The sequence below is a fragment of the Nanorana parkeri genome, unplaced genomic scaffold (genome assembly GCF_000935625.1).
Source record: "Nanorana parkeri isolate BGI_ZX_2015 unplaced genomic scaffold, ASM93562v1 scaffold18, whole genome shotgun sequence".
Taxonomy (NCBI): Eukaryota; Metazoa; Chordata; class Amphibia; order Anura; family Dicroglossidae; genus Nanorana; species Nanorana parkeri.
In genome coordinates, this window is record NW_017306286.1 from 2,623,685 (window position 1) to 2,643,073 (window position 19,389).

General features: G+C 44.3%; 1 protein-coding gene across 1 annotated transcript in view; it reads right to left on the minus strand.

The window, feature by feature from the left end:
- Nucleotides 1–17,172: 17,172 nt before the first annotated feature.
- The window catches only part of LOC108790426 (sodium-dependent serotonin transporter-like), a 49,388-nt gene continuing 47,171 nt past the window's right edge, over nucleotides 17,173–19,389 (minus strand). Inside the window, exon 13 of the mRNA XM_018560684.1 lies at nucleotides 17,173–17,267. Within this exon, the coding sequence (XP_018416186.1) occupies nucleotides 17,187–17,267 (81 nt within the window). The 3' untranslated portion in view covers nucleotides 17,173–17,186. The remainder of the gene's footprint in view (nucleotides 17,268–19,389) is intronic.

The window sequence follows — 19,389 nt, forward strand, 5'->3', positions numbered from 1 at the left end:
GACAATATTCTGTAGCTCACCCTCGGGCGTGACGAGCCCCAAATAAAAGTTGTAAAAATCCGTTGCAGGTTTCTGAAAAAGGATGATGGGGGGAGGATCGGCAGCGCCTGGAAAAGGTATACAAATCTGGGGACAACATCCATTTTTAGGGCATTGATCCTACCCAACCAGGAGATGTTTTTCCGGTTATACCCTGCTAAGTCTAGGGCGGTTTTGCGAAGGAGAGGGTCATAGTTTAGGGCGAACAGCTGGGAGGGATCTTCGGGAAGGTGGACCCCCAGATACTTCACAGAAGTGGGGCATATTCTGAACGGGAAGTTCGTGCGCAGTGCACGCAATTCCCTGGGCGTCAGAGACACATTGAGTATTTCTGATTCGGATAGGTTCACTTTGAAGTTACTAAATGTACCAAATCGGGCCTCTTAAATATTTAACAAATTCTGCTGTTTTGCTGATACTCGCTCCATGGCTCCGAGTGCCAACAATCCTCCCACGTTCAAAGGCTGTTAAATCGCGTTGTTTACCCATATCTTCAGAAAAAAATTACTTCTACTGTCGTGGTAAACAACCTGCTTCCCTATTTATAATGGTCTGGCCTCTTGCAACTTCAGCGCGTAATTATAGCTAATTTGCCTACAAACGTCTGGTGGTCATAATAATCTGGCCACTCAGTGTATACACTTGTATACATGAACGTTTGTTTCTTAAGGAAGAACTCTGGGGGAAAATTAATATTAACCCTTGCAGTGGGGCTACCCCTGCACAGTTTGCTTTGGTCTAGGGAGGAAACTAAAAAAAAAAGTTAGACTCACCCCAACCTCTGAGATGGCTTGCTCTTAGACCGGTCCCTGGGCTTCTCTCCTCCTCCGCTGCAGTGGTCTAAGGTCCCATAAAGCCTCATTTTCTATACACAGAAGACTGCTAGGGACATGCCATTGCTGCAGTGTAAGACGAGACAGGCTGGAGGGAGCCCTTTCACAGTGGGCCGCCTCCTAGGATCAGGTAAGTTATTTTCAGCCCTAGACCAAAATGAGCAGTCACCCCACTGCAAGGGTTAATACTAATTTTCCTTGGAGTTCTGCTTTAACCAACATACACTATATTGCCAAAAGTATTGGGATGCCTGCCTTTACACGCACAAGAACTTTAATGGCATCCCAGTCTTAGTCCGCAGGGTTCAATATTGAGTTGGCCCACCATTTGCCGCTATAACAGCTTCAACTCTTCTGGGAAGGCGTCCACAAGGTTTAGGAGTGTGTCTATAGGAATGTTTGACCATTCTTACCAGAAGGGCATTTGTGAGGTCAGGTACTGATGTTGGATGAGAAGGCCTGGCTCGCAGTCTCCGCTCTAATTCATCCCAAAGGTGTTCTATTGGATTGAGGTGAAGACTCTGAGCAGGCCAGTCAAGTTCCTCCAACCCAAACTCGCTCATCCATGTCTTTATGGACCTTGCTTTGTGCACCCAAAACTGTTCCCACAAAGTCGGGAGCATGAAATTGTCCAAAATGTCTTGGTATGCTGATGCCGTAAGAGTTCCTTTCACTGGAACTAAGGGGCAAGTACCGTTCTCCAAGCAACCCGCCAAACCCAGACATGTCCATCAGATTGCCAGACAGAGAGGTGTGATTGGTCACTCCAGAGAACACGTCTCCACTTCTCTAGAGTCCAGTGGCGGCGGCTTTACACCACTGCATCTGACGCTTTGCATTGCACTTGGTGATGTAAGGCTTGGATGCAGCTGCTCGACCATGGAAACCCATTCCATGAAGCTCTCTACGCACTGTTGTTGTGCCAATCTGAAGGCCGCACAAAGTTTGGGGGTCTGTAGCTATTGACTCTGCAGAAAGTTGGTGACTTCTGCACATTGTGCGCTTCAGCATGCGCTGACCCCGCTCTGTCATTTTACGTGGCCTACCACTGCATGGCTAAGTTGCTGTTGTTCCCAGTTGCTTCCACTTTGTTATAATACCACTGACAGTTGAACGTGGAATATTTAGTAGCAAGGAAATTTCACAGATGGACTTATTGCACAGGTGGCAACCTATCACGGTACCACGCTTGAATTCACTGAGCTCCTGAGAGCGACCCATTCTTTCACAAATGTTTGTAGAAGCAGTCTGCGTGCCTAGGTGCTTGATTTTATACACCTGTGGCCATGGAGGTGATTGGAACACCTGAATCCAATGATTTGGAGGGGTGTCCCAATACTTTTGGCAATATAGTGTATATCCTGAGATACAAGACTCTAGTATATCTGCCTGTGGAGCTGGCACTGGGATATGTTCATAGGAAAATCTCCACAGAACACTTGATAATGCTATTAAAGGCTTGACGAATATTATTCCAAATTTTGTTTGATTTTAACATTCAAATTTAGAATGAATACAGCTTGCTGAATTAAAAAAACGCATTCACTGTTTGAATTTCGTTCCTTCAAGGAAAATTCTCCATCCTGCTCCTTTACTTTTTTATGCCACTGCAGTTAAAAACAGTCGTCGATTTGAACATCCTGAAAAACATTTTTTCAAAGGAAATTCTGCTGGTGTATGGCCAGTTTAAAATCACCCATGTGAAATGTTATTACATTATTCCAATACTCGACCCTGGTTATCACCAACAATAACAAACAGTTTTAAAGTGGTACCTTTTATTTTAAATACAAAGGAAAATGGTTTCACTTCATTTATTCAAACAATTCCTTTTAGGAGATATATAAATAGCAGGTAACAAAGTCATTAATCCATGTGATATATAAAACATACTTTCCATCCGTTGTATTACAAGTTTGATTCAGATTGACTGATGGAAACACAGTTGCAAAGACCAACAGTGTAGTCACTTGTACCAAGCAAATATGTCAGCCTTCTTCAGAGTGCACATGACATTGTAAGTAGTTTAGATTGGTGTGTGTAGGTTACTCCACTTGAAGTGGAACTGTAACCACCAATTTAATGTCTCGTAAAACAGTTACCTTCAAGGTGTGCTAATTGTCAAGGTTGTCTGTTTTTTTAGCTCTCAACCTAACTTTCAAGCCAGAAAAATGGCTGATGTCATAGCTGATCACATATGCAGCACCATGGCAACTGCATTCCAAACAGAAGCTAAGATGGTGCCTTCCTTGACTCTAAAGGCTAGTTCACGCCACAAACAGTGCGTTCCGCCCCGATTTGGTACCGGAACACAATGGATCGCATCCCGGCAGGCTTCCTGTGTTCAGGGGCATGGCGGTGCAGTGAAGTCGATCGCTCGCACCCGAACATGTGGCACATCAGTGTCTGCGGTCCGAAAAAATGCTGCGTGCACAATGTTTTCTGTCCCTGAACGCAGGGAGCCAGCTGAGAAGGGAGCCAGTGCGTTGCGGCACTAAATCGGGCCGCAACGCACTGTTTGTGGTGTGAACTAGCCCTTAGACATAGGAGGTTGTAGTGCTGCTTTAAGAAAGATACTGTGCCGCCTTACTGTCTGTGGTATATCTCCTGCCAGTTCAACATTTACTGGACATACATCCAACAAAAGACGTTTAGTAAGAGGTTAGAACCAAGGTTAGGATACCACAAATACAGAGCATTACTCTGCAACACAAAGCTATGGAAATACCATGAAGAGATCAATAGAAAATTGGTAGCAGTATAATGATTAAAGGTGGGAACAAGCTTCTCGAATGGGTATTTTTCTCTATGACCAATCGACCCTAAAAATACAAAATACCTCTTAGTAGCTGCTATGGATAACAACTCTAGAACCTTGCCTAAGAGCACAGGAAATAGATGAGGCTTAGCAGTATATGTCATGTAAATTTGATACAAGGGTTATTCAGCAGTTCACTTTAATCTGAACTCCAAGCAAACAGCTGAAATACATAAATATGACCTATTTTATCAGCCAAATTTTTTTTTTTTATTCTGTTCCTACCTGAGCACTGCCACCAGACAGCAAAGCCAGGTTCTCTCTGTAGACTACACTGCTTCAGGATCTGACCCAGGCTGTGATTAGACAATGAGGGAGGAGCAGCACATTCACAAGGCTCACCTCCCGTGAATATGTTTTACCTATCAGATTCGCAGTACTAGCCAAAGAAAGTCCAGACTGGCTTTATGTTCTTACACTCTCACAGCCTGTAACTGTGCAGTTGTCACAAGCCTTAAAGTCAGGTAATTATGCTGGCACCATGCGGAAAAAATTTAGCGCGCGTTCACACATCTGCGATACCACATCGCAGGTACGCTGCAGGGCGTGTTGCGGTAGGCAGCCTATTCATTAGAACGTGCTTGCCTACTGCAGTTAAAACACACTCAAAGAACTGCACAACCCTTTTTTTTTTAAAATGGCATTACACCACATCACATGATCATTGGTTACATTGTGATGTGGTGCTATGCAATGCACACATGACGACTAGGTGCGTTGGGAAGAAATAATGGCACCGCAGGGCAGGGCACCTAATACTGCACCATGCGATGCAAGATCGTGTAAGGCTTCACACACTTTCTGGCAATACATGTGAACAAGGACTTTATTATTAATTATTTTTTTAATGCATAAGAATAAATTTGTTTTTTTTTCTTAGCTGCCTGAAAGTAAGATGTGATGTGAAATGATGTGGTGTGAAAATTCCCCCTTTGATCCCTGGACATTTTTTTCAATTCTATATTAACTTTAAAGCATGCCGTGTGTTTAATGCATAATGATTTCTTAATTCTGAAATGGTATATGGCAAATTGTTTCAGAGAAAGTGTATGCATTTATGGTTCCAGTGAGTATAAACTAGGGATGTCCCGATGCCACTTTTTCAGGCCCAAGTACAAGTACATCCCCTTATGTACTTGCCGATACCAATTACCGATACTTTTTCTTAAAGGGACAGGTGACTTTAAATGATCCATAGTACAACTACATAAAAAAACGCAAGCTTCGGCGCTAGGCTTCGGGGCATTTTGACAAGTACAAGTACTTGTCAAAATGCCCTGTATCGGGCCCGATTCCGATGCTAGCATCGGTATCGGGACATCCCTAGTATAAACCCAAAGTATCAAGAGGAAATATTTCCAGTTACACCAGTAATAATAATACAACTAAAAAAAGTCTCCTTCAAATCAGAATGTCTTTCAAAAACTGCTTGTATAGAGAAGGTATTGGATGAACATGAGATCATCTTGGAGGAAATAATGCAACAGCCTATCAATCTGGACTGAGGAACAAACAATCCAGCATGGTGGAAAGTGTTGTTTTCTACTGACACTTATATTGGTCATGTGGTTCCCAAGCAGTGGGAGACTGGCCAGGCTTATGATGAACAGTGGGTATGTGCTGTATGATGAGGCTGATCATCTGCAAGGATGAAGAGATTGTACAATCAGATGGATAGTGTATAGTCAGCGTTATAGTATGATGACATTTACTCATCAAGCCATTGCTAAGTAAACCCTAATTTCAAGTGTTTATACAGAGCCATTCAGCAACATCTCATTTACATTCATGCATCTAAGATTTGGCTTAGGTACTATAGCATATACACAGTGATTTCACATCTGCTGATAATTGATATACTGCATATGAATAAACCTCACAATACCGAGGGAGATTTGGTTAATCCGAAGCAAAATGTCAGACGTTGGATTTCACTGGACATAAACATCCACTATTCAGTGTCTGATGGGTGATCTCCCTTTTACTGGACAAGGAAACAATACAGCACATCAGCAATACCTCTACTGTTCCAGGTGAAATAGGCAGTTAGCCTATTCGCTGAAGGGCCTCAGCTGTAATTACTTTTGCCCTCTACAACCTAAAATTGGCACTGAGTTGTGCTAAAATCACCATATCTGGTTGTCCCACCCAGCTCGGGCATACAGTGATGTCACTGGACAGGATGCTGGCCAGAGTCAGGTGGTGAGATGCAGATGTGATGCCACCCCGCCGCCTCAGGCAGTGAAAATTCTAGGGATGCCCCTGGGTATAAGTGGTTTTTAACCAGTTTACCATTCAACAATCAAGCAAGAGGTGAATTCAGCACAGTTATGAATTACTGTATAAAGGGCCTTTTAAAAATAAACCTCTGATTAGGAAATGGTGAGCAGTCCAAGAGTAACTAAATTAATAAATAAGTTGTAACTAAAATGACCCTGTTTCTAATTTAAAAACCTCCAAAGCACACCTGTTCATGAGAAATGTTCATGTGAAGCACACCTGGAAACCAGGAGTGTTGATGCCTTGTGTTCCCCACAGCACTTAGAGGTTTCTCCTGCTAACCTCCATGCATTACAACATACTGTAGTAAGATGGAGGTCAGCAGGAGGAATCACTGGGAGCTGCAGGGGACCCATAAAAATCTGGTGGCACAGGCAGCAGGAAAGTATCCACAGTCTTCTTTTACAGGTCTGCATCTTTAGAGGCTTTTGATTTAGTAGCAAGGTCACTTTAACTGGAGGTACCCACGGGTACCTGCAAACTTCTGAAGTCCTGCCGAGAACCTCCAGACCCCCAAAACATCAGGGTGCCTTTCAAATAGTGACCAGCTACCATGATCACTGGCATTGACCCAGTCCCCTCATCAACTGTGCCTAACAATTGGACAATCAAACGCCTATGGGATGTCCCCAACTGCTCCAGATGAATCCTACCAGGGGAATCAGTTGATGGGGCATCTTAGCAAACCTGTCCTAATTGCTCCTGTTCCAGTTTGAGATTAGCAGCAGCATCTCTCATCCACCCACCCTTCCCATTGACAAGAACAGAATCATTTGATCATTCCTGTCTGAAAGCTACACATGATAAGAGCACCTGAGGAAGGTAAATCCATGCATGGGCATTTGCTGCCCTCAAAAGTCAATGGCAATATTATTTACTAGCAACAGCCCCATTCAGTTATTCATAAAACTATACCAGACAAGAGCTGTCTCACATCAAACAAATTCCAACCTGCAAAATTATAGTATGAAGAACACAGATTGACAGTTTTAAGGTAGCTATGAAGCATCAATCTTTGGAAGTGCAAGCACAACCACTGCATGAACCGGTATGAAAGCCTTGCCAGAGAAAAACAGCAACAGATACAAATGTACACAGCTCCGAGATCTGAATCAATCCAAGTCTTCCAGATCATAAAACGATACTTCATAATGCCTAGGTACAGTAACTATGAGGTCTTGTTCACACGGCTTCAGCCTGTAGAAGTACAGTGTGTACAACAAGTTCTTGAAGGACATTTGTAAAGCTTTTAGCCAGTTTCAATGAAGCTTTGAAAGAAAACGTACAGGGTTATTCACAAGAGGGTGAAGAGTTTGGAGAAGGTAGGAGAAGTGAACAATCTAGGACAACATAACTGATATGGAAAAATTCTCCAGTTCAACTATGTTGTCCTAGATTGTCCACGTCTCCTGTCTTCTCCAAACTCTTCATCCTTCTGTGAATAACCTTGTTAATTTCCAGTTTGGGTATGTTAAACAAAAATCTGAAAAGTCACTTTGAATTAAAGGCAAACCAGTTCGTTTTGGATGGAGTGGAGAGGGATTAGAACCCCTGCCAGCTTTTTATTGCTGTCTGATGCTCTCTTTGTCCTTTCGACCTTCATCACTGAGAGTGGAAGTGACAGAAAATCCCAAATTTTGAGTTGCCAGCAGAACAGGAATAGAGGGGGAAGTCTTCCAATGGGGATACTAGTTCTGGTGAGGGATGTCCCTCACTTTGGAGGGATTTCTTATCACTTCCTATTATGGCTATGGGCCAGGAAGTGAATGGAAGTCTCCCCAATGGGACACAGATAGCTTTGACTTTATTTCCTCTTTAGCTGAAAGGTTTTCAAAAGCTTGCTGTACACACTGCTCTTATACAAACTAAACCCCGTGTGACCAAGGCCAAACTCTGCCTGCTATAAGTTGTCTGAAGTCTTCTCTCAGATGGTTTTATAAATAAGGTCCAGTGTATTAATATTAAAACAGTTTAAACTTACACGTACAAAAAAAAACATAATTTAAGGGTCAATTGTAGGAAAACAGTTACACTATTGTTAACAAAATATTAGAAGCAGCATCAAGAACCGAGGAGGTAAGTGGAGCTTTGACAAGGCAATAGCAGTAGAACCGTTCCCATCTTGTCAGCATGGATGCTGAGGGGAGGCATCACACTTTTTCTTCATTTAGAGTTTATTCCATATTCCTGCTACCGTCTTCTGATGGGTTTGTACACACACACAGCCAGAAGGATCATGGCAAGAAAGAGGACGCTTAAGATGCTCCCAAGAAGAACTACAAGACAAAAAAAAGTTACAATCAGTTTTATTCTATAGCAAAACAGCAGTTTTAAACATGGCTTATTTTTTTCTTTAGAAATATACAGTATCTATCTATATATATATATATATGTTACATATGTTAATGTGCGTTGCGTTAAGGCAGGCTATATATTATGAATGGGCTTAAATGCACCACATTTTCTCAGGATGGATGCCACAACTGTAGTGTACACATGGCCTCATGTGCCACAACACATGGCCTCATGTGTTGCATTCTACTGTACAGTGCATTGGGGTGCGATTCACAATCAATGACACCGCAAAGTAATGCATATAGGGCAGGTATGATGGCAAACATTGTGGCAAGGTGCAATACAGCATGCAATTTAGCGTGCACTGCCTCAATGCACAATTGTGAATGGGGCTTTAAAAAAACAAGGAGCTGGTACAAGGAGAGCTAAACCTGCAGAAACTCCACAGAAACCTTAGATACACAATCATTACCTAATACCTGAACCTGCCAACTGAAGAGCCAGCTGAGAGCCGCGGCCTTACACCCAAAGGTGATTGGACTGGCTCTGTGTCCAGTGATTGCTGTGATTGGTTATTCCTCTCTGTTTAGTGAGGTTAAGCCCTCCCATTCTTCTTACATCAGAGGCAGGGGAGAGTAAAGTGAGTACTGAATGGATGACTCATCCAATAATTACTTACCATTAAAAACAAGCTACAGTAGCAACCAAAAATAAAAAAAAGTTTTAACTAATTTGAAACCCCCCACCCCTTCCTAACCTACTTATGTGTGTCTATGCCCTGACCTGTAGATTAACCCTTTCACCTCCCATATCCTGAACATCTTTACATTGACACCTTCATCTTTATCCTCTCACTGTATGTGACCTGTACATTACCCCTTCACCTCCGCCTCCCTCTATTACTAAGCTCCACGTTTTATCCCCCTCAATACCGACATGTTTCTTAATTTCAAAAAAATTGCAGCATAGAAATCAGATCACCTTGGAGTGTCTACTTTCCAAAAAAGGGGTCATTTCAGGTATTTTCATACTGTCATGACATTTTTATTTGCTGTGATTTATAAACAAAAGTAGAAGAAACAGGCTTTATATAGCAAAAATTTTTGAAAACTGCGGTTATTAAATACCACTAAAAGAAAGCTCTATGTGTCCCCAAAAAATTATATAAAATGAATTTGGTTACAGTGTTACGTGAGGGAGGAATTATTTTCCAAACCTGCACAGCGCTGAAAAAAACAATATGGCCTGGTAATGAAGGGAGTGTAACATGCTGGTAATGAAGAGGTTAAATAAATAATGATTGGAAATTGACTGGACCGTGTGACAAGTGTATTACCAGTATTACTCCATAATGACATACAGTACACAGTACAATACAGACACAGCATTAGTCCACCCAACTACCACTAACACGATGGTAGTCATCATAGGAGATCTGTGTAGTATCTGATCCTCAGCAATTGTTTACATAATAATCATCTGATGTAGATTATGCAAAAACATCTCATTCAATAAACTAAGCCAGTGTCCCATTCCCCAGCTGTCACTATGGTCTTCATTCTACACTCCCATTCATATCACAGAGCCCTGTTCAGTCATCATCAATAGCTGTGTATGCTGTCATCTGCCCCTCTATAGGTGGTGATCGCTGGAAGTGATCTGATCTGTCCCTCTATAGGTGATGATTGCTGGGTGTGATTTGTCCCTCTATAGGTGATGATTGCTGGGTGTGATCTGCCCCTCTATAGGTGGTGATTGCTGGGTGTGATCTGCCCCTCTATAGGTGGTGATTGCTGGGTGTGATCTGATCTGCCCCTCTATGGGTGATGATTGCTGGGTGTGATCTGCCCCTCTATAGGTGATGATTGCTGGGTGTGATCTGCCCCTCTATAGATGATGATTGCTGGGTGTGATCTGATCTGCCCCTCTATAGGTTTGCTGGGTGTGATCTGATCTGCCCCTCTATAGATGATGATTGCTGGGTGTGATCTGATCTGCCCCTCTATAGGTGATGATCGCTGGGTGTGATTTGCCCCTCTATAGGTGATGATCGCTGGGTGTGATCTGCCCCTCTATAGGTGATGATCGCTGGGTGTGATCTGATCTGTCCCCCCGGTGGTTCAGCCCCATGGAATATGTCAGCTCCTGGTGTGTCATCGGGGCTGGGTGTAATGTGAAGGGCTCTCTCACCCATGTTCTGTTTGAGGAGGACGGCATAGGGCCGGCTGGGTTCCGGGGTGCTGTCAGTCTGTGCCCGGCACACACACAGGGTCAGGCTGAGAAGAAGGAGGAGAAGAGGCGGCTGCGCCGAGCCATGTACCTGTTCCATCCTCATGACTGGAGAGGAGGGAAGTGATGTCAGGAGGAAGTCGGCTCAGTCCGCTCTGCAGTGCTCTGTGGTGCTGAGGCAGAGAGCCAAGACGGCCTGTCACTGTGTATAGTCTGAGGAGGGGTACTGTGGGGCGGGGAGAGGAATATGGTGCAGGGTGGTGTGTGCTGTGTATAGTGGGGTACAGCTTAGTGTGTGCTGTGTATAGTGGGGTACAGCTTAGTGTGTGCTGTATATAGTGGGGTGCAGTGTGGTGTGTGCTGTGTATCCTTAGGTGGTGTGTGCTGTGTATAGTGGGGTACAGTTTGGTGTGTGCTGTGTATAGTGGGGTGCAGTGTGGTGTGTGCTGTGTATAGAGGGGTGCAGTGTGGTGAGTGCTGCATATAATAGTGGGATGTTGTGTGCTGTGTATAGTGGGGTGCGGGGTGATGTGTGCTGTGTATAGTGGGGTGCGGGGTGATGTTTGCTTTTATCCAGCAACTATAAACCGTGTATGAGCAATTCCCTTCTTATCAGTGGAGTGAATTATTTTCCCTGTACCGGATAATGTGAATTTGTTCATGAAATCATTGCAGAGATCCGTTATAATGTGCAAAATGCAGCCAGTGCGATTTCAGCCTACGATAGTCAGCGATAGAGAAAAAAGGGTTGCAACAGTGACAGCCATAATCGGTTCCCTGCTCTGCAGGTTTTGGCTGTTTTCTACTGCTCACGCTCTCCCTCTATTACTGCCCTGGCAATAACTGCAGACTACATCAAACAAAGAGGTGTTGTCACAGCCAGGGCTGTTCTTTTAACTGCTTGAAGACCAGGTGTTTAGATCCCCTACCTGGCCAGGCCATTTTTCAGTGTTCAGCGCTGCGGTACTTTGACTAACATTTATTCCGTCACGCAACGCTGTACTGAAATGAATTTTATACCATTTTTTGGGGACAGATAGAGCTTTCTTTTGGTGGTATTTAATCACCACTGCGGGTTTTATTTTTTACTATATTCAGGAGAAATTAAGACTTGCACATTACCCCTGCTGCAATCCACTGCCCCTGCTGTGATCCTTCGCATCTGCCCCTGCTGCGATCCTTCGCATCTGCCCCTGCTGCGATCCTCCACATCTGCCCTTTCTGCGATCCTCATCTGCCCCTGCTGTGATCCTCCGCATTGGCCCCTGCTACTATCTTCCAGATCTGCCCCTGCTGCAATCCTCCGCATCGGCCCCTGCTGAGATCCTCCGCATCGAACCACTGTTGCGATCCTCGGCATCTGTCCCTGCCTTGATCCCCTGCATCGGCCCCTGCTACTATCTTCCACATTTGCTCCTGCTGCGATCCTCCTCATCTGTCCCTGCTGTGATCTGCCGCATTGGCCACTGCTACTATCTTCCCCTGATGCAATTCTCTACATCTGCCCCTGCTGCAATCCTCCACATCTGCCCAGCTGAGACCCTCCGCATCTGCCCCTGCTGTGATCCTTGGCATCTGCCCCTGCTGTGACCCTCTGCAGCGGCCCATGCTGCTATCTTCCACATTTGCCCCTGCTGCGATCCTCCGCATCTGCCCCTACTTCAATCCTCCACATCTGCCCAGCTTAGACCCTCCGCATCTGCCCCTTCTGCGATCCTCCACATCTGCCCTGCTGAGACTCTCCACATCTGCCCTGCTAAAACCCTCCACATATGCCCCTGATGCAATTCTCCACATCTGCCCCTGCTGCAATCTTCTGCCCCTGCTGCAATCGTCTTCTGCCCTGCTGAGATCCCCCGCATCTGCCTCTGCTGCAATCCTCCACATCTGCCCAGCTGAGACCCTCCGGATCTGCCCTTGCTACGATCTTCCACATTTTCCCTGCTGAAACTCTCCACATCTGCCCCTGCTAAAACCCTCCACATCTACCCCTGCTGCGATCCTCCGCATCTGCCCCTGCTGCGATCCTCCACATCTGTCCCTGCTGCGACCTTCCGCATCTGCCCCGCTGCGATCCTCCAAATCTGCCCTTCTGAGACTCTCCACATCTGCCCTGCTAAAACCCTCCACATATGCCCCTGATGCAAATCTCCATATCGCCCCCTGCTGCGATCCTCCTCATCTGCCCCTGCTGCAATCTTCTGCACCTGCCCCTGCTGCAATCTTCTGCACCTGCCCCTGCTGCGATCATCTTCCTTTGCCCTGCTGAGATCCCTCCGCATCTGCCCCTGCTGCAATCCTCCACATCTGCCTGTTGAGACTCTCCACATCTGCCCCTGCTGAGACCCTCTGCCCGAGGCATCAGACTGGCACCCCAGAATAGAGCGTAGTGTAGTCCTCTATGGCTGGTGCCATTCTGCATTGCCTTATAATGTATTGGCAGGATTTGTAGTCTTCTATAGCCAATGCCATTCTGCATTGCTGTACAATGTATTGCTGAGATTTGTAGTCTTCTATAGTTGGTGGTATTGTTCTGCATTGTTGTATTATTTATTGCTGGGATTTGTAGTCCTCTATAGCTGGTGGTATTATTCTGCATTGCTGTATAATGTATGGCTGAGATTTGTAGTCCCTTTACAGTTTGGAGTCAGTGGCAGACCTACCAGGGTCATAGCACTTGCAGCAGTGACTGGGCCCTGGCGTTCCACCACTAAAATCAATTAGTCTGTTTTTGTTTAAACTGTCACGTGACACTAAAAAAAGGTATCGGGAATCGTTATCGGCGAGTACTTGTACTTCAAAAAATGATATCTGTGCATCCCTAATATAAATGTATAATAGTGTGTGACTGTGAGACTGTGGGGTGACGTTAGAGTTTAAGCTCCTCTGGTGCAGAGACTGATGTGACTGGTTTAGTGTTTCTAACCAACTGCTCAGTGTCTGCAACTCCCCTCTGTCAATCCCTGCACTGGCTTCCAATAGCCCAAAGGATAAAATTCAAAATATTAACAATGACTTAGAAAGCCATTCACAACTCTGCCCCTGGCTATATCTCAAACCTTGTCTCAAAGTATCACCCTAACCGTCCGCTCCACTCATCCCAAGACCTCCTGCGTTCCAGCTCCCTTGTCAACTCATCCCATACTCGCCTCCAGGACTTCACTAGAGTCTCTCCCATCCTATGGAACTCTCTACCCCAACCTGTCTGACATTAAGACTCATCTCTTCAGGGAAGCCTATCCAACCTCAGCCTAACCACTAAACAATCACTTTCTCAAACAATTCATCCCCACACAGCTTCTCATGTATCACTTCCCCCTCCCTTTTAGATTGTAAGCCCTCACGGGCAGGGCTCTCCTTACCATCTTGTCTTGAATTGTATTGTGATTGTAATGTCTTCCTTATATTGTAAAGCGCTGTGCAAACTGTTGGCGCTATATACATCCTGTATAATAATACTACAGTGTGGTATGTCAGAGCTATAGCAATGTATAATAATAGTGTGTGACTGTGGTGGGACATTTGAGTGTAAGCTCATCTGGTGCAGAGACCAGGGGTGGACCGAGGCTGGGGGGAACCCCAGTGAGATCCAGTCCTGCCCCCCCCCCCTTTAGAGGAGGCATGGTCACATGGGCCAAGGGGCTTCTAAGTGGGGGGGGCTCCCGGGAGTTGCGTTGATCTGAGAAAAAAATCTTGTACCAAGGCCCTTTGTTCCTTAGGTCTGCCACTGCTGGGACGCTCTGGCTGGCGTCCTGCCCAGCTCCTGACAACCATTGACATCACTGGTTGCCAGGAGCTTGGCAGGATGCCGGCTAGCCCAGGTTGCTAAGTGCTGGGTGGGGAGATGCAGAGCTCACCACCAACCCCCTGCCTTAGGTGGCAGAAAGGCTAGGGACACCACTGGTTACATCCTTGAGGGAGGTGCAGAGCTCATACAGTATGTCTCTCTGATCATTTGACCAGGGGCAGGAGAGTGCAGGGAAAGTCACTGGGCTCCGTGCTAACCTTTTACCTATGCAGAGATTGGTACAGGGATATATAGCTTTGTATCTACTCCATTAACTGTTGTCATACTAGTGAAAACAAATATTCTGATTGGTTGCTATTGGTTCTAACACTTTGCCATGAATAAACATGGTTGACTGATGATGTGAGAACAGTCGTACTTTGGAAGCACCAAACGAAAACTCTTTTCATTTTATTATAAGCACCGTAAGAGATAGAAGACACTGAGAAGATTTTGTTTGTATTTATTGCAATACGTTGATGGATTGGGAGGGGGTATATAAAAACATACATAGGATGAACAATAGATTAACAGTTACAGTCAAGTCATAGTTTTAGAGAGAAATTTGGTACATAGTATCACATTAACCCTTTTACTGCCAAGGACTTTTTTTTAATTTTTTTGCACACATGTTATAATCCACATTTTAGGCCTGAATTAGGTGACAAAATTCAGTACTCCAAAAAGTCCATAGACAATGCTTTAAAAGCCCCTACAGGTCATCAGTTTAGAGATATGCATAAACATTGGCCCATGAATGATTGCTCTCACTCTGGCGTGCGCAGCGATACCCAACATGTGTAGCGCGATCAACGTTTTTTGTACGTAGGCGCAACTGACGCGTGTTTTTCGTGAAAGCACGCTTGCGGGGGAGGGGGACTTTACATTTTTTAAAATTATTTTTACATTTATTTTATTCTATATCTTTTTTTAGGTACAATCAGATTTTATTGAGATTTTCTATTTACAAAGAATTTACATTAAAGAACAAGCATACACAGAAAATTCTATATCTTTTTTTAACTTTAATTGCTATTACAAACTCCTCTTGTGATAGCACAATGGCAGTGACAGATCCTCCTTAAGGTGATAATGGGGTCCAAAAGACCCTCGGTATCACATTTGCACTTTAGATCTCACTTCGATAGCTAATTGCTCGGCTTCAGGAGCCCAGCAATGACTGCTCAATGACCACAAGCGGTGAGGAGACCGATGAATTGAAGTTTGCCGCTCTCCTCCCCAGCTTCCTGCCGGGACCCGACATGCCAATCCCAGGCCCACAGGAGGGTGGTGGAGCCCAGGAAACACGGCGGGGGTGTTGGTCGGCCACTTTACCAGCCCATAGAAGCGATCTGGCGTCAGCTGAGCTGCCAGAATCGTTTCTATTGTAAAGCCAGCAGCCGGCGTTACAAAGGTAAACAGTCTGTTTACAGGGCTGTACTGCGCATGACGTACCATGTACGTCAGTGGACGCAAAGGGGTTAAAGAGACCAGTGAATCCGCACATGGGAACACTCACTCACATCCTCAAGTAATGTTCAGGAAGTTTGCAAGTTTCTTACTAAAAACACGCCTCTCACTTGTTACCGAGAGAAGAGAATACAAGGAATACTCTACTATATAAACAAAGTGATATAAAAATGGACATTATTGGCAAAATCATGTATTAGTTTATGCCAAGATTTCTGTTTAATTATTTACAAGCTGAAGTTGGTTATCTTTTGTGAGTCATTTTTAGGAACTTTGTTTAAAGTGACACTAAACTCAGGAGATAAATCCTGAAAATACATTCCAGTACCTTAACTATTAACAAAAATGTATCTTATTTGTGTATCACTCGGCTTTAGATCTTCAAATCATCTCTGACTTGGTGCTGACACTGTCCTTCCTTCTGGAGGGTGCCTACTTTTGTCCCTATGGTCCCTGTGTGTGTTGTAAAGTAGCCACCGCTCCAAGTTATTATTATTATACAGGATTTATATAGCGCCAACAGTTTGCGCAGCGCTTTACAATATAAGGAAGACATTACAATCACAATACAATTCAAGACAAGATGGGAAGTAGGGCCCTGCCCCTGAGGGCTTGCAATCTAAAAGTTCACTCCGGTGATGGACTACAATCTCAATATAAATTAGTAAGCTAAATGTGAGATTGCAGTCCATCACGGGAGTGAGTTTAAGGCGGTGACTACTTTACAACACACACAGGGACCATGGGGAACAAAAGTAGGCACCCTCCAGAAGGGAGGACAGTGTCAGCAGGAATTCAGAGATGATGTGAGGATCTACAGCTGAGTGATACACAAATAAGATACATTTTTGTTAATAGTTAAGGTACTTGAATGCATTATTAGGATTTATCTCCTGAGTTTAGTGTCACTTTAAATAGCAGTCAAAAAAGACAGATGGGATGTAACAATGACATGGCATTTTATTTACAGTGTACCATAGAATTAACCAGCACTTGAAGGACTCACAATAATAGGACAGTTAGGCTCTACTGTCACAGTTTTACACCTGTGCACTCAGTAGTCCTTAGAGGACAGTGACAGGTGAAGTAGGTTACCTAAAACGCTAAAGAAAGAAGGCGTTAGAATGACTAAAAGACTAAAAAAAATAGCTGATGCTTCTTATTCACATTCTTCTTAATGCAAGCAGATACACAATGGAAACATCTTAATATTATAGCTCATTGTGGTGATTTTAACAAGATGCACCATCTTTTAAATGTTAACAAGTATATAAAATAACTGTTCCTTCTTCTTGTAACTCCAGCAGCTATATCTCAATAGTACTGCACTTAGTATATCCCATTGGGGAGGAGAGAAGCCCATATAAAGCACCATTGACTGATTCTCTGTCATGGTTGGATTATTCTGCCACCCACTGGGGCTGGAGGTGAGGATCTACGGAGCCATCGTCATGCACAGGGAATCGGACTGCTGATCTCTTGCTGTGTTTTCAGGCCGGATGCATACTGCAAGTCTCTAGAGAGGAGAAATAGAAGAGCTAAAAGCATAGTTTATTTAGCAGAAAAACCCTTAGGGCTCATTTTTAAAGACTGTATAAGGGGAGTTCTTTCCTTCAGAAACACATCTGTTTTTACCTTTAAAGCAGAAGTAAAGTCCGCTGTCTTGGGTGGGCTTTTACACGTAAGACAGCATACTTGCAAGTAAGACAGCATACTTGCACATTATGGCAAGTAAGACAGCATACTTGCACATTATGGCACATTTGCCTGACAAGGAGGAGCTCTGACCGATCTTCTCGATCAGCTGCTGCTCCATCCACTGCCGCCATAGTCTCTGCTGCATCCACCCAGTTCCCCGTTGTTCTGTCCAATCATTGGGCTGATTCAGATGATGTGTCTCCTGCACATGCGCACAGAAGTTACATTATCCTCGGCACCCAGCTCGATTTCCGGCACAATGCAGATCCTGGGAAGGACCCTGTGCAGTACACAGCCCGACACATGAGCCTTACAGTGTGTACTCGAGATCAAAACTGCTAGATGTTAGAAGCAGATGTTTTGTGGCAGGAGAGACTTGGTATGTCTATTCTGCCAAAGAAAAACATTTATTTCTAGCAGTGTTTTATCCTCTTAGGTTTACTTCCACTTACAATTAAAAAAGAAAGATGCTTACTAGTACAGCTTTGCTTTTGATCATGTTTTTGAAATTTGGCTTATGGATTCCTAGTGCCCAAAATACAGTCCTTGTATTTTTGTTGTGCAGCGCTTGGACCTTGGCAGTCCATAATTGATGTGGTAGAAAGTAATGGAAGTCATCTCTAGCAGTCTCATGCAACATATCCCTAGTCTCCGACTATCTTCTTCAACAGGGGTGCCCACAATTTTTGTGTTAAGATCTACTTTTCAAATGACGAGCTACATAAGATCTACCAACTAAAAAAAACTCCCTCGCTCTCTCTCTCTCCTGGCTGTCTCTCCTCGCTCTCCTGGCTGTCTCTCCTTGCTCTCTCCTGGCTCTCTCTCCTTGTTCTCTCTCCTGGCTGTCTCTCCTTGTTCATCCTCTTGGCTGTCTCTCCTCTCTCTCCTAGCTGTTTTTCCTCACTCTCTCTCTTGGCTGTCATTCCTCATTTTCTCTTCTGGCTGTCTCTCTTCGCTCTCTTGGCTGTCTCTCCTTGCTCTCTCCCCTGGCTGTCTCTCCTCTCTCTCTTTCCTGGCTGTCTCTCCTTGCTCTCTGCCCTGGCTGTCTCTCCTCGCTCTCTCTCCCCTGGCTGTCTTTCCTCTCTCTCCTGTCTGTCTCTCCACCATTCACACCCTTCGTGATCTACCAGCATCAGCTTTGAGAGCTACTGGTAAATCACGACCTACCTAATCGGCACCCCTGTTCTACAGCATCTGTTCAGTCACCAACCACACATATAGCTTGTCCTCAGAGCCTGACCATCTCCTGAAGTATGTTTGCAGTCTCTGGCTGTCTTCTGTCTTCTACAAAAGTGAACCTGTTGTAGAAGGTACTGACTTTTGGTTAGTAAGACTCTGGTTAGGCTGATCGGCCACTTTGTGGTGTCAATAACCCCAGTTGAGGCCTTTGGTACCTAGTACATTGACCACCAGTGTAATATAGACCATAAACATTGCTCTAATTTGGAAGATTACTAGACATTTAGTATACTTTGTTCTTTAGTATTATCCAGAAGTGTCTTTCCAATTGCTATAATGAGGGTAATTTTCTGCGGCACCAAAGCAAAAATCAAATGTGAGCTGAAGTAAAATCACCTATGCTTCTCCCCCAGGTAACACCTGTCCATAACATGTATGCTAACCCTAACATTTAAACCTTTCCCTCCTTCTTAGCTAAACATTTAACTAACCCCTAATAAAAAACCTTGACATATAACCTGCACTCCACACTTAAAGCTGACCTTTACCCCATTTTACTAAAAATCACATCAGCATGCAGCTCTGCATACTGATTTAAAATCATCTTAAATTAATTAGTAAAACAAACTTGTTTTTCATTTACTTACAAATATAATTTATCTACTTCCTGGTCCAGTTCTGGCACAATGATGTAAGTGCCAAAGCATTGCATCCTGGGAAGGTCAGCAGAGCATTGCTGGGAAATCTCATCTGTAATCTCA